Below are 14,140 nucleotides of genomic sequence, written 5' to 3'. Positions count from 1 at the left end.
AAACTGCCTTCAATAACTCAATTAATAAAATTCAGCATTAACATATATATTCAAAAATATGTTTTGTGTATTCAAGTTATCAGAGTCATGAGAGTCCTTAGATTTGGGAAATTCTTAAGAGGTTATGCACTGACTTGTTAGGATTACAAGTAAAATAACCCACTAGTATGCATGGGGATAAATAGAAGAACGACCATGAAAATGATAAATAATGATGGAGGATTGTGACAGGTTTAATGGGACTTAACAGTCTTATCCATGGACATATTGTAAACAGCCATTTACAATGGGATGTAAGTATGTATGAAAATATCAAAATGTACATTTAAAATATGTGCAGTTTAAGTTAATCATACTTAAACTCTTTTTGCAAAACATGTGTTTAAAACTTGCCACTTACTAGTCATTCTTATTGTTTTATTACCTATGTTCCTGAAGAGATTAGTGGGTACTGTATCAGTACTTTGGGAACAGAATATAATGAGAGGTTACTAGGAATATCTTACCAACTCCATGTTCAGTGACACCACTTTGGCGATTTGCATTTACCATAACGGGAGTGTCTACGCCAGGGATTGCCAAAGACTAAAACCTAGGCTTGATTTAATGTGTCACTGAGTTAAGAAAGCAGAGATGTATTAATGCAGACTAAACGTATAAATCTAGTGCATGTGGCTTTTCAATTATGAGGACAAAAAGTTGAGGGAGAAAAATCTGGTATTCAAAAACAATTGTTCCATGTAATAAATACATAAGTACATGAAAAGAAAATAGATTAAGAGGTTACAAGCACACATTTTACCAAAGAAGATAAACAGATGATAAAAAGAATGCGTGACAAATGTTCAACATCATGAAATACTTTGGGAAATGGAATTAAAACCAAAGTGGTTTATGGCTACACACTTATCTCAAGGGCTAAAATTTAAAAAGATAGACCATATCTAGTGTCAAGGTTCCCAGAGAACTAGAATTCTCATGTACTACTGGCGGGAAGGCAAAAGAGAGTAACCATTATAGATCACGGTTTCAATTTCTTAAAACACGAAGCGTTCACCTACACGGTAACAGTTTTAGTTACTATAACAAGAGTTATAACAAGAGAAATAAAACATATATCCACATAAAGAACTGAATGTAAATATTCATAGCAGCGTTTTTTGTAAACACCCCACGCCCAGAAATAACCTATCTGTCCAGAACAGATAAATGGATAAAGTCATTATTCATAGAACAGAACGCTACTCAGCAATAAGAAATAAGCATCATTGTTGAATTTCAATAAGTATGCAGAATGAAGGAAACTAGTACAAAAAATATGCATATACTTAATAATGCCTATTTAAATTATAGAAAATACAAACTAACCTAATGTAAAGGAAAGGGAATTGATGGTTGCCTGGAAGGCTGGATAAGGCAGGGAGAGACACTATATGAGCACAAAGTAAATATCTCATGACAAATATGTGCATTTTCATGAGTAATATGGTTTCATTACTTTATACATATGTCAGAGTTTACCAAATTGATAACATTAGATAAGTGTATTTTTTTGAGTGTCAACTATACAAATTATACCTTAACAGAGCTTTAAGAAGTGGTCCAAAATACAAGCCCAGATATCCTTTTTTAGGAAATTAGGTTGGCAACCCTATATGGACTCCACCATCTGTACCCTCATGCCCGGGGAGGGGCAGCCTTCCCTCAGTGGTAGCAAATATTGGTAGCATGAAGACTGCTCCCACCTGAATCTACAAGAATGATGGCTGGGTCACGAAAGACACATCCTTGGACAGCAGGCTCAGCCTTCTCTCTATCCTTGTTTTTCTGACTCTAGAGCAATGACCTGTTGAACAGCCCAGAGAGGCTATGAGAATCCACAAAACCTTTAGAATATTTAGTTCATCAATGACCTTGGCTACAAGAAATAGTTATGGAGGTCCTGAGAATTTCTGTATACATCAATCATATAAGTCACAGTTCTGGAATGTTTAGAAATGAACTTTTAGGTAAGGCACATTCCATCTAATTTACTGCAGTCTCCTTTATGCCCTATGAATCCATGTTTTTGTTCCAATTACAGTTCCACCTGTATTTCTAGTCTTACAGCAAATGACACTGAAATTTTGTACATCGTGGCACATGGCTCCTTTGCAGGACCTGGGGAAGAAGTCCCCTGAATATTGGTGGGAATTATGTGATATATACAGCAAACAAGAGAATATAATTTACGTTGTTCAAAGAAGCACAGGGAGGTTGTTACCACAAAGGTCTCCTCTTTTGGGTGACCTCTGACCTCCCCCCAAATCTTGGCACCAAGTTGCTAAGCACCATAAAGTCCTGCAGTCTTTCTTTCAAAGCACTGGGCACCAATGCAAACTAGACCAATATTGGACAACTGCTATTTTCCACCATCATACCGTCCTTCCTGAAACACAGGAAGTATGGGATCCCCACAAAATTTGCTGGTCTCTACCTGCTGATAGATCACAATTCTGCTTTCAAATCACCTCACACAGTGAATACAACCACCAAAATCAAAGGTGCAGAAACAAAGACCTTGACCAAAAGAACATAAACCAACCCAATGTGTAGCAAGCAGTTCCCATGCTGGTGAATTAGAACCGGGAAGAATTCATCACAAGCATAATGTGAGAACAGCATTCCAGAAAAGAAATAGGTCCTTCTTAGCAAGGTGAGGATGGGTCCTCTGGACCAAAACTGGGTCAGGTCCGCTCCTTAAAGTCAGAGAGAAAGGAATGAGGCTCTCCCTAAGCGCTCAGGCTATTCACAGTTTCCTCAGGCAAATGGGAAAACAGAAGAGGCTAGCTTCTCTGCGTACTCTGGATGATGACTGACCTACATTGTGCAGATGGGCCAGGTAGTAGAGGTGAATGCCCTCGGCCACAGAAGCTGGCGGTGACATAAATACGGCAGTAGCGCTGGACAGGTGAAACCGTACAATGCATCCTCCTAAAGTCTTGCATGTACCTCAGATTTAGGAGGAATCTCACAAAGTTTATGTTGAGATAAAAGATGTTTAAATTCAGGAAAATGTCTCTCACACACAGTCTCCTTTAGTGTTGTACACTGAATGGAGAAATAAAACATAACCAGCACAATTAAGGGTTTTCTCCAGTATGCACTCTCCGGTGTCTAAGGAGGTTAGATTTGCGGCTAAATGATTTCCCACATTCATTGCATTCATAAGGCCTTTCTCCAGTGTGAACTCTCTGATGTTGAATGAGGTCAGATTTGTGGGTAAAGGGTTTCCTACATTCATTGCACTCATAAGGCCTTTCACCAGTGTGACCTCTCTGGTGTTGAATGAGGCTAGAGCTTTGGCTAAAGGTTTTCCCACATTCGATACACACATAAGGCTTCTCTCCAGTGTGAACTCTCTGGTGCTGAATAAGGCTTGCACTTTGGCTAAAGGATTTCCCACATTCCCCACACTCATATGGCTTTTCTCCAGAATGAACTCTCCGGTGTTGAATAAGACCAGAGCGTTGCCTAAAAGATTTCTCACATTCATTGCACTCATAAGGTCTTGTGCCAGTATGAATCCTCTGATGTTGAATGAGGTCAGATTTGCGGGTAAAGGATTTTCCACATTCACTGCACTCATAAGGTCTTTCTCCAGTGTGAACTCTCTGATGTTGAATAAGGATAAATTTGCGGCTAAAGTATTTCCCACAAACATTGCACCCATAAGGCCTTTCTCCAGTATGAACACTCCGGTGTCGAATGAGGTTAGAAAACTGTCTAAAGGACTTCCCACATTCACTGCACTCATAAGGTCTTTCTCCACTGTGAATTCTCTGATGTTGAACGAGTTCAGATTTGCAGCTAAAAGATTTCCCACAGTCACTACACTCATAAGGCATTTCTCTAGTGTGAACTCTCCTATGCCGAATGAGGTTAAAGATTTGTCTAAAGGATTTCCCACATTTGCTGCAATTATATGGCTTTTCTCCAGTGTGAACTCTCTGGTGTCGGAAAAGGCTAGAGCTTTGTCTAAAGGATTTCCCACATTCACTGCATTTATAAGGCCTTTCTCTAGTGTGAACTCTATGGTGCTCGATGAAGTTGGATTTGTAGCTAAACGATTTCCCACATTCACCACACCCATAATGTATTCCTCTAGTGTGTAGTCTCTGGTGGTGAATGAGTTTGGATTTGTGGATAAAGACTTTTCCACATTCACTGCATTCATAAGTCCTTTCTCCAGTGTGAATTCTCCAGTGTTTTCTGAGACTGAAGTTATGGGTAATTAGTTGTCCACATTCTCTGCATCCATAGGGCTTTGTACCACTATGAATTCTCCAGTCTTTAACGAGGTCAGAAGTCTGGCTAAAGCATTTCCCACATTCACCACACTCATATGGCCTTTGTCCACTGTCAATTTGTTGATGCCACACCAATCTGTAGTTGCAGCTGAAGGTTTTCCCACATCTGCCACACTCATACAGCCCTTCTCCAGAGCAGACACTCTGATGCTGACCCAGTGCATGGTTGTGGCGGACAGCTTTTTCACATTCACAACAGCTGTAGTGACTTTTTCCACTGTGAAAGGCCTGCCCACTCTGGTTGCCCCTGTGTGGCTCCTCACTGTTGGGAGTGGTCTGGTGCTGCAGAAGTCCCGAGGTGGCTGGGAAGTCCTCGCCAACCTTCCTACAGGTGAAAGGCTGTCCTGACACAAAGATGTTGCAGCTCTTCAAACATGAGGCTCTGTCCACATCCCTTTTCCAGGGCTTCTCCCCACTGCCATGCCTCTGTTGCTGGTGAAGGTCTGCATGGAAAGAGAAACATCTCACACACGTGCCACCCAAGCATGGCTTCTGCCAAGGACATCTTGCTTGGGGCTCAGCATGGTGCAAGATATCCTTCGAGGCTGGGATACACATCTCACAGGTGGATGGGTGGATGGACCTGCCTGAGAAGCCCTGAACTGGGACTCTCCTACAGACACAGTCTGCTCAGAAGGGGCCCCTTCATCTTCCGTCCCATGCCGACAACCTGAAAGCACAGAGGTGCTGACGAGATGCTGACTCGGTAAGAGGAGAGAGCTCCATTACCAAGGTGTACCAGACACAAGATGGGTCCATGAAATTGCTGTGAGAACAAGGGAGCTGGAGGCAGGCTGAGGTAGGGGCGGCTTGACAGTACTGGGCCTCTGAAGAAACCTGAACAGAAGAAACCTCAACAGACAAAGCACAGAAGCACAGGGTGCACCACATGGAGGAGAAACTCCTGCCTCCTCACTCCTCCTTCAGTAGGACCTTGTCTGCTGGAGACGTGGGCATGCTGTGTGGGAAGGCTGGTTGTGTCCTGTCCCCCCCCCCCCCCCCCCCCAAATTCAACTGGAACGAAGTAGCTGTTTCAAGGACTATGTAAGGATATGTGCACACCTCATGACACCATGTGCAGGTCAATGTTGGAGAATATTGTAGAGGGAGCAGTGCAGAGGAACTGGTGGCCCATGGAGGCCACAAAGGTGGAAGGAGCCAGGAGCCAGAAGTCTCAGATGAAATGACAAGTCAGCAAAGTGTTAAGTATGTAGAAGAAAAGGTAGAAACAATATGTGGCTAGTGGTACTTGTACCAAAATACCATTGAACACACGGCAGGTTCCTGGTATGATCTGAACACAGCCCTGAGGTCATGCCCACCCCCGGTTGCCACACACCAGGGCCAGGGGTCTTGTGAGACCATCTTGCCATGTCCACCCTGTGAAACAAGCAGTGTTTTTCCTGCACTCTCCACTGTGTAATTCCTTAGAACCTGAATGATGCAAGTCTTAATGAAAGACGCACGGTGAGTGGCCACCACTGGCCCCAGGCAACTTGTCATGCAGTAATATTCAGGAGAAAAATACTACAAAATACAGCTGAAGGAGGGTCTCAGCTCATGGTTCATGTAACCAAGAATAGCCCATGGTTCATGTAACGGCCATGACCTGGCACAGGCAGTCACACAGAACTGTTAGCTAGAGAAAGGGGGCAAAACTGGAGGCCATGGATCTGGAAACAGTCACCTGCCAGGGACAGGACAAGCAAGGTGGAATCCATTAAGTTGACTGCAAGACTCCAGACTCCCAGACCCTCCTCTGCACTTTCTGAGGCTACAGGTGTGAGGGATGATTAGGGAGTCCATTGCTCTGGTCACTATACACAGCTCAGCGCTGGCACCCACCACACACATAACAAGAAAGTGTGGAAATCAGATCCCATGATCCAGCTGTGGGAAAGACAGAGCTAACTCGGGGGGGGGGGGGGGGCGGAGGGCGGGGGAGGCACGACATCACCTCAGAACACCAGGAGCAATGTAACAGTCTTACCCAGAGATGCTACAAGTGCAAAGGTCTCCAGCATCACGTCGCAGTACAGGAGTCTCTGAGTCTCGTCAAGGAGCCCCCATTCCTCCTGGGAGAAGTCAATGGCCACATCCTCAAAGTTCACATCCTGTCATAATGTGGACAGTTCACTCAATGATCAACATCTCTCCTAGGAGTCCTAGTTCATCATGCCCCCCGCCCTCCACATCCATCCTTGGCTCACTCTACTCCACGCCTCAGAGGAAATATCAGGCCTCTGCTCACGTTCCCACTGATACTATGTCTTCTCATGACAACAGGCAGATGGGCAGAGAGAGGATATCTGAACTGTGGACCTGGCATGGTAGCCACCTTGCCTCTTGTCAAAGTAGTTGGTGTCAAATGAACACAGGTTAGGGAGAGAAGTTGGCTATACAAGGAGGGTGTGAATGCTGTGACTCTGGTCTTATCTGGCAATACCGCTGAAGTCCTCTGGATCATCCCTCCAAGACAGAAAAATTGTGGCATTATCCTTCATCCTTACGACCTCAATTCCAGGCCCTGGGGTCATGCGTCCACACTCCCTCTCCATGTGCACGTCACTCTTGGCACACCTCTCACAACTGCACTCCCACAACTCCTACCCATCACTATAGTCATCTCCTTGGCCTCTACTTGTCACTCAGCATATGTGGCCCAGTTTCAAACAGGATCAAATACTACTCCAGACTCTGATGGTCCCCACTGACAGACACAGCCTTGAGTCCTACTGCGAAGGCCTCCCTCCCTGTTCCTTGCTCCAACCCCACTACCTAAAAATGAAAGCAGATTTCAGATACCCATGGCTCTCCCCTACTTGTCCTGCATGCGCTTTATGTCCCCTCTCCAGTCACATGTTTCTTCTCTCCGTCTAACCTGCGTTCAAGACTCAGCTGCCCAGTAAGTCTCATAAATGACCACTTGTGCTCCTAAGCAAATACACCAGCCTCACCTGAACACCTAAGCCCCCACCAGACACAACGAAATCCTGGTGAGTCTGCAGACGTGAATAAGCACCAGCCCCCATCTCAATGTCACTTTGTTTGAATTACTCCTATGCCTCCACATCTATCTCATGTCCACTTTTCCCCTGGAGTCCCTGGCCACATCCCAAACCATGCAGTCTCCCCTGCCCTCTCTATGATCGCTTCTCTCCCCGATCTGTGTTGTGGCACCCACATCCCACAACCAGTGAGCCAGGCAGGAAACCTGGTCCTCAGGCCTACCCTCTTCTTCCTGGGCTACTATTACCACTGTCATCCTGACCAGGAATCCCCATATTTTTTTTAATGATTTTTAAATTTATTTTTGAGAGAGAGAGAGAGACAGAGCGCTGGGGGGGGGGGGGGGGGGGGGGGGAGGGGCAGAGAGAGAGGGAGACACAGAATGCGAAGCAGGCTCCAGGCTCTGAGCCATCAGCACAGAGCCTGACGCGGGGCTGGAACTCGTGAACTGCGAGATCATGACCTGAGCCTAAATCAGGTGCTTAACCGACTGAGTCACCCGGGTGCCCCAGGATTCCTCCTATTAAGTAACCTACAGCTCCTCCCTGGTCCGCACTCTCCACCACCTTTTGGAGAAGCCTACATCCTGACCTGTCCTGAAACATCTCATACCCTTAAAAGACCGAAAAGAAATCTTCTGATGTCCCCAATGAAAATTACTCTTACTAGCTTCTCCATCTCAGCTGATGGAGCTTCCATTCTCCCAGCTGCCAAAGCCAAAACTTCGTCACCTCTGAGCCCTACCTCTCTGTCCGTACCTCAAAATTAGAAAACCCAGGCAGCCACACCTCAAACACTGACACAGAATCCAGCCACTTCTCCCACCTCCACAGCCACCACCCTGCTCTGGCTACCATCACACCGGCCCAGACTACTGCAGTAGCCTCCTCCCTTACCTTCCCAGCACCACCATCACAACTGCACTCCTCTCCATGCTGCAGCCGCAGGGAGATCACCTGCCTTCACTGCTCCAATCCCTCCCACAGCACCGGACACCTGGGTGTCCAGACCTGACTCCTCCCAGCTCCCATGAGAAACAAAGGTTACCCGCAGGTTCCCGAACTCTCCAAGCCTTTGCACGTCCTAGTACCTATGCCTGGGACCCCTTCCATATCTCACTGCACTGGTTGCCAAAAATAGGAACCACTCTGTAACTCTGGGCCTGGAGTTAGGACCCTGCGCTTGATGTCTCCTCCAAGTTCCCAGACCCTGCGACTGGAGGACTGGCAGAAGAGTCACAGCACACCATTATCCCAAAGCACGTGCGGGGGTGGGGTCTAGGGACGCCCTAGAATAAGCTCCACAACCCAGCACCCCTAAGCCAGGATCCACGGGCTCAGGCGGCTAAGTACCTTAGCCCAGCGCAGGATCCGGAGACAAGACGAACGCGCTACTTCTGGGCTCCTGTTCTCAGCGCACTGTCGCCACTTAGGCGATCTTTACAGAACTCAACTTTCCTACTCCTATCATCACCCCTCTTCCCGTCTGTCCCTCCTGTGAGCAGCTGCAGGAAACCTGTTAGAACCCGATCTCGGACACCGTCCCTCTATTGTCCCCAACTCTTCGTGGCTCCCAGCGTCCCGAGAAAGAAGGTACAACTCCTAAGGCCTTCGCCTCACACTCTGTTGCCTGAAGACACAAAACAGACCCTGGGCTTCCCCAGTGCTCCCGGCCCGGTCGCACCTCTAAGTCTCTGCACCGAGCGGCCCCTCCCCTTCAGCCCGCTCCCGCACCCCGTCACGCCGGCGCTCAGACACGGGATCCCCGCCCGCGAGAGCCTCCCGGCCCGGACACCGGGACCTGGGCCGCTGGGACGCCACCAGGCGCCCAGCGCTCGGTGGGGGAGGGCGGAGAGGGCCCGGGCGTCGCGCGTTTACCTCAGCCGGGTCCCTACGCTCGGCCGCCGCCATCGGACTCTGCAGGCGGAGCGCAGCTGTGGGGCGCGGAGATCTCGATCCCAGGCCGTTGCGGGTCACCCCGAGGCCGCCGCCTCCAAGGCTCAGAGCCGCGTCTCTGCAGCCGGGAGAACGTCTTCCTTGCCTTATGAGGCGCCGACCCAGTTCTCCGGAGCCTCTGCGTGAACAGACTCGAAGGAAGCCAAAATGACCGCCAAGAGGCAGACGCCGGAAGTCCCGCCCTAATCTGATGCGTCGCACGGAAATGCACCTGTTCTGGGCTTTCATTGGGTCAACTCCGCAACTCTTATGCGCATTGCCGTTTGGGTAATGGAGTTTCCTCAGCTAGAGTGCCTAGTTCTTGACCTCTGCCAGTAAAGTTTTCCCGGTAACACGAGTGTCTCAGAAATAAGAGGACTTTAGCCTTCAGGGAACGGAAGCTGTTTATTCCTTTAAATTTTTGTTTTGTTTTGTTGTTTGTTTCTTTTGAGAGAGAGCAGAAGAGGGGCAGAGAGAGGGAAAGAGAGAATCCCAAGGAGGCTCTGCACTGTGAGGGCAGAGCCCGAGAAAAGGCTTCAACCCACCAACCCTGAGATCCTGACCTGATCTCAACCTTTCAATTATTCTCAAATGCTACAGATTTAAATATACACAGTCTCTTTCAGACCCAAAATGCATCCACTCTTAGCAACAATGTAATAAACATTTTCTTGCTATTCAAACGCATGTAGTCAGAAGGATTAGTCGATTTTGTAACTATGTATCTATAGTCAGGGCCATGACTTAGAAAGAAACAGTGATGTTTAGGCCGCCCTGGAAGTAGGGGACAAGGAGTTATTTCCACAACTGGTTCCCACAGAGAACATCTTTCCTACCTGCATTTTCAGTGATTGTGTCCAAATCACAAAGCAACAGTGTTTATCCATTTAGTATTTCTTCATTTTTTTTTCAACGTTTATTTATTTTTGGGACAGAGAGAGACAGAGCATGAACGGGGGAGGGGCAGAGAGAGAGGGAGACACAGAATCGGAAACAGGCTCCAGGCTCTGAGCCATCAGCCCAGAGCCTGACGCGGGGCTCGAACTCACGGACCGCGAGATCGTGACCTGGCTGAAGTCGGATGCTTAACCGACTGCACCACCCAGGCGCCCCAGTATTTCTTCATTTCTTAAGATATAGTCAAATCCTTTACTACTCTGACATCTATCTCAAAGGGAGTGTAACTTATTAAATTCTGTTTTGTTATGTGACAGTTGTTATAGCATTCTCAGAGTGCATATGCAAAGGAAGGATCTGATTTAAAAAAAAAAAAAAAAAGAGTTAAGCTGAACCCAATCTTGGCATCATGATTCTTTTTAATCAGTTTTGTCTTGGTGGACTGTAGTCTTTCTCATTGTAGTTTTAAATTATAATTTCATGATGACTAGAGTTGCATAACTTTTCTAGGGTTAATGACCATTGATATATGTTCTTTAATGAGTATTTTGTTCAAATATGTTGCCTATTTTATTTTTTGTCTTTTTTTCTAATTGATTTCTATGATTTCTTTTGTGTATAGTCCTTCAGGTTAGATATTCACAAACTTGTTTCTACCATTCTGTGTTGCATTTTTTAAATTTGCATCCAAGTTAGTTAGCATATGGTGCAATAATGATTTTAGGAGTAGAATCCAATGATTCATCCCCTGCATACAACACCCAGTGCTCATCCAAACAAGTGTCTTCCTTAATGCCCCTTGGCCATTTAGCCCATCCCTCCACCCACAATCCCTCCAGCAACCCTCAGTTTGTTGTCTGTATTTAAGAGTCTCTTATATTTTGTTCCCCTCCCTGTTTTTTATATATATTTTTGCTTCCTTTCCCTTCTGTTCATTTGTTTTGTATCTTAAATTCCACATAAGTCATATATTTGTCTTTCTCTGACTAATTTCGTTTTGCATAATACACTCTAGTTACATCCACATTTTTGCAAATGGCAAAATTTCATTCTTTTTGATTGCCGAGTAATACTCCATTGTGTATATACACTACATCTTCTTTATCCATTCATCTGTCAATGAACATTTGGGCTCTTTCCATACTTTGGCTATTGTTGATAGTGCTACCATAAACATTGGGGTGCATGTGCCCCTTTGAAACAGCATTCCTGTATCCTTTGGGTAAATACCTAGTAGTGCAATTACTGGGATGTAGGGTAATTCTATTTTTAATTATTTGAGGAAGTTCCATACTGTTTTCCAGAGTGACTGCACCAGTTTGAATTCTCACAAGCAATGCAAAAGGGTTCCTCTTTGGGGCGCCTGGGCAGCTTAGTCGGTTAAGCATTCAACTTTGGCTCAGGTCATGATCTCGCAGTTCATGAGTTCGGGCCCTGCCTCAGGCTCTGTGCTGACGGCTCAGAGCCTGGAGCCTGCTTCGGATTGTGTCTCCCTTTCTCTGTGCCCCTCCCCAGCTCGCTCTCTCTCAAAAATAAATAAACATTAAAAAAAAAAAAAAAGGTTCCTCTTTCTCTGCATCCTCACCAGCATCTCTCATTACCTGTGTTGTTAATGTTAGCCGTTCTGACAGCTGTGAGGTGGTATCTAATTGTGGTTTTGATTTGTTTCACTTAGCATCACACTCTCCAGTTCCATCTCAGGATCCACATAAGAGTGAAACCATATGTGGTTTTGATTTGTATTTCCCTGATGATGAGTGATGTTGAGCATTTTTATTTTGAATTATTCCAGTGTTTTTAGGGTTGTCTTTACTTTTCCTAGCAATTCCTCAATACTCCAATGTCTTGGTTAATAATCCTTTTATTAAATTTTCCCTATTCAAATTAATGTGGAGGTTATTTCCCTTGATTGAATCCTAACTATTAATGAATTGGTTCTGTCAGTAGCCCTAGTAGATAAACCCATGAGGATGCAATTTGGGAGTTGGTTTGGCCAAGCCCTTGGGCTTGAATGAAGTGCTGAACACCTAGCCAGTAGGAAATGGGATGCCAATGACCCGTGGTGTGCAGTGACATCATCATGAATCCATTACCTAGTGCTGATTATGACGAAGAGGCAGCACATGCCTTGCAGCACATGCCTTGAGATCAAGTGGGTGCTGCGATGAGTATTAAGGCAGTGATGGTAACTACAAAGACTATGGTCTGGGAAGGATTCAAGTTCATGTTATTGCTTACAAAGAGAAAATGGTAAGCTCAAGACCATTATCTCTCAACTCAATGCCCAATATGAGAAAGAGAAAATTTTTAGGGTAGCCCAAAAAGAAGCCCCGATTTCTGTAGCTGCAGCATTCCTATTGCTGAAAATCAAAGTATTAAATTAAGGGCTTGCTAAATTACAATGACTTTTGAATACACAGTTTCACAATGTTTCTCATGTGAAAGTTAGGTCATTGAGTGATAAAGTGGGATTCTGACTCTTGGAACAGGGCCATCTGGTTGGATGCAAAGAAACCAACAATTTGGAACCCTAAGTCAATCTGAGTCTCTTTTACCAGGTGTGTGAAGAGACTAGCCTTCCTCTGTTAATATCACCTGGGCAGATGCCTATAAAGGAATGCCAAATCTCTACAAGACTCACCACAACAACCTAAAACTAGTATCAACTGAGCACGATCCAGGGAAATAAGAGGAAATAATGGACCAAGATGGATTGTGATATTTTGCTAGTATATACTATCAGAAACCTGGGGATCAAGTGTGGGTATGGGTTCTAGGACTATTTGACCAAGGGGGGTAGAATATATGAACAGATTGGACCAAAGTCATTGATATGGTGCAGTTACTAGAGATTCTGGATTTAGTGTGCTACCTCTTGCAGCTGGAGGTGACTCTAATATCCTACTTGTTGGATTGACTGGCTTGGATTCAGTGGTAGCCTATAGTTAAGGAGGCTGAGATGCTTGAGTTAGTCTGGCTTGATATACAAGACAAAATTGAAAGGCTTAGGGATAGGACTGGATAGATCATGTGGAAGATGTACATCTACATCTATATTAATCATGTTCTTTTTATTTTCTGTGTTTTATAATGTCGACAACTTAAGAGCCCTACACACTTGGAAGAGACTGCCTCTCCTAAGGATAGCTAATTCCTAGAGATACGAAACAACCTGTTCGAGAGCATGCCTTTCATATGCAAACCAACCAGTCCAAAGTCATAGCCCCAACCACTTCCTTTATCTAACTCTCAAACATCACACAATACTTCCCTTGCTCTGTATCAATGCAAGGCCAGGTAACAGACAATTAGGGACTACCCCTGTGCCCCAAAGCCTGATAGAATTATTCAAACTAGCCAATCCTAAGTGATTCACCGTATCCTGCCTTGCCTTTCGCATGGAAACCAAATGAGAGGTTTGCGCCCATGTTCTGTCTTCACGCCTTTGTTCCTTTTGACCAACACTGTTGCTACCCCATGTGGCCATGTGTGGCATGGCATGTTCCTGCTCTTGAGAATTTCTTTTTCAAGTAGGCTTCAGGCCCAGCGCAGAGCCCAATGTGGGGCTTGAACTCATGGCCCTGAGATAATGACGTGAGCTGAAATCAACGGCCATACGCTTAATCGACTGAGCCACCCAAGTGCCCCTCCTGCTCTTGAGAATTGTAACTTCTTACAGAGGCATTAACCTATGTGTGTCACCATCCCATCGCCTCTATAAATTAAAACCCTGTGGGTATAATGGAACAGTGTGGGGAGAGTGGTGACTGATTCAGTGTTTCACAGAGGAGCACACCAAGGAGTAATTGTCCTTGGGTTACTAACTGGACCATCAAACAGCCTGCAGTGCCTGGAAAGGACTGTCTGGCTGGTGACCCACTTGCACTTTGGCTGCCAGTTCTTTTTTTCATCATACTACTCTCAAATTTGATTAATGCTTTAGTTTGTGCA

General features: G+C 45.6%; 1 protein-coding gene across 2 annotated transcripts; it reads right to left on the bottom strand.

Moving 5' to 3' along the window:
• Nucleotides 1–212: 212 nt before the first annotated feature.
• On the bottom strand, nucleotides 213–9,459 carry ZNF551 (zinc finger protein 551). 2 transcript variants are annotated; one of them, XM_086688472.1, is made up of 3 exons: nucleotides 9,236–9,459; nucleotides 6,340–6,463; nucleotides 213–4,792 (listed from the first exon to the last, which is right to left on the bottom strand). In XM_086688472.1, the coding sequence occupies exons 1-3, from the start codon at nucleotides 9,266–9,268 to the stop codon at nucleotides 3,123–3,125; spliced, it is 1,827 nt and encodes a 608-aa protein (XP_086544598.1). In that variant the 5' UTR covers nucleotides 9,269–9,459; the 3' UTR covers nucleotides 213–3,122. The 2 variants fall into 2 exon arrangements, with proteins under 2 accessions (XP_086544598.1, XP_086544599.1); XM_086688473.1 differs by lacking the exon at nucleotides 213–4,792 and adding an exon at nucleotides 4,828–5,186.
• Between the last annotated feature and the right edge of the window lie 4,681 nt (nucleotides 9,460–14,140).

The sequence above is a fragment of the Puma concolor genome, chromosome E2, assembly GCF_028749965.1.
Source record: "Puma concolor isolate L17-30 chromosome E2, mPumCon1.1.hap2, whole genome shotgun sequence".
NCBI classification, from domain to species: Eukaryota; Metazoa; Chordata; class Mammalia; order Carnivora; family Felidae; genus Puma; species Puma concolor.
The sequence above is the reverse complement of the archived record's forward strand: the minus strand, read 5'-3'. Positions and strand labels throughout refer to the sequence as shown.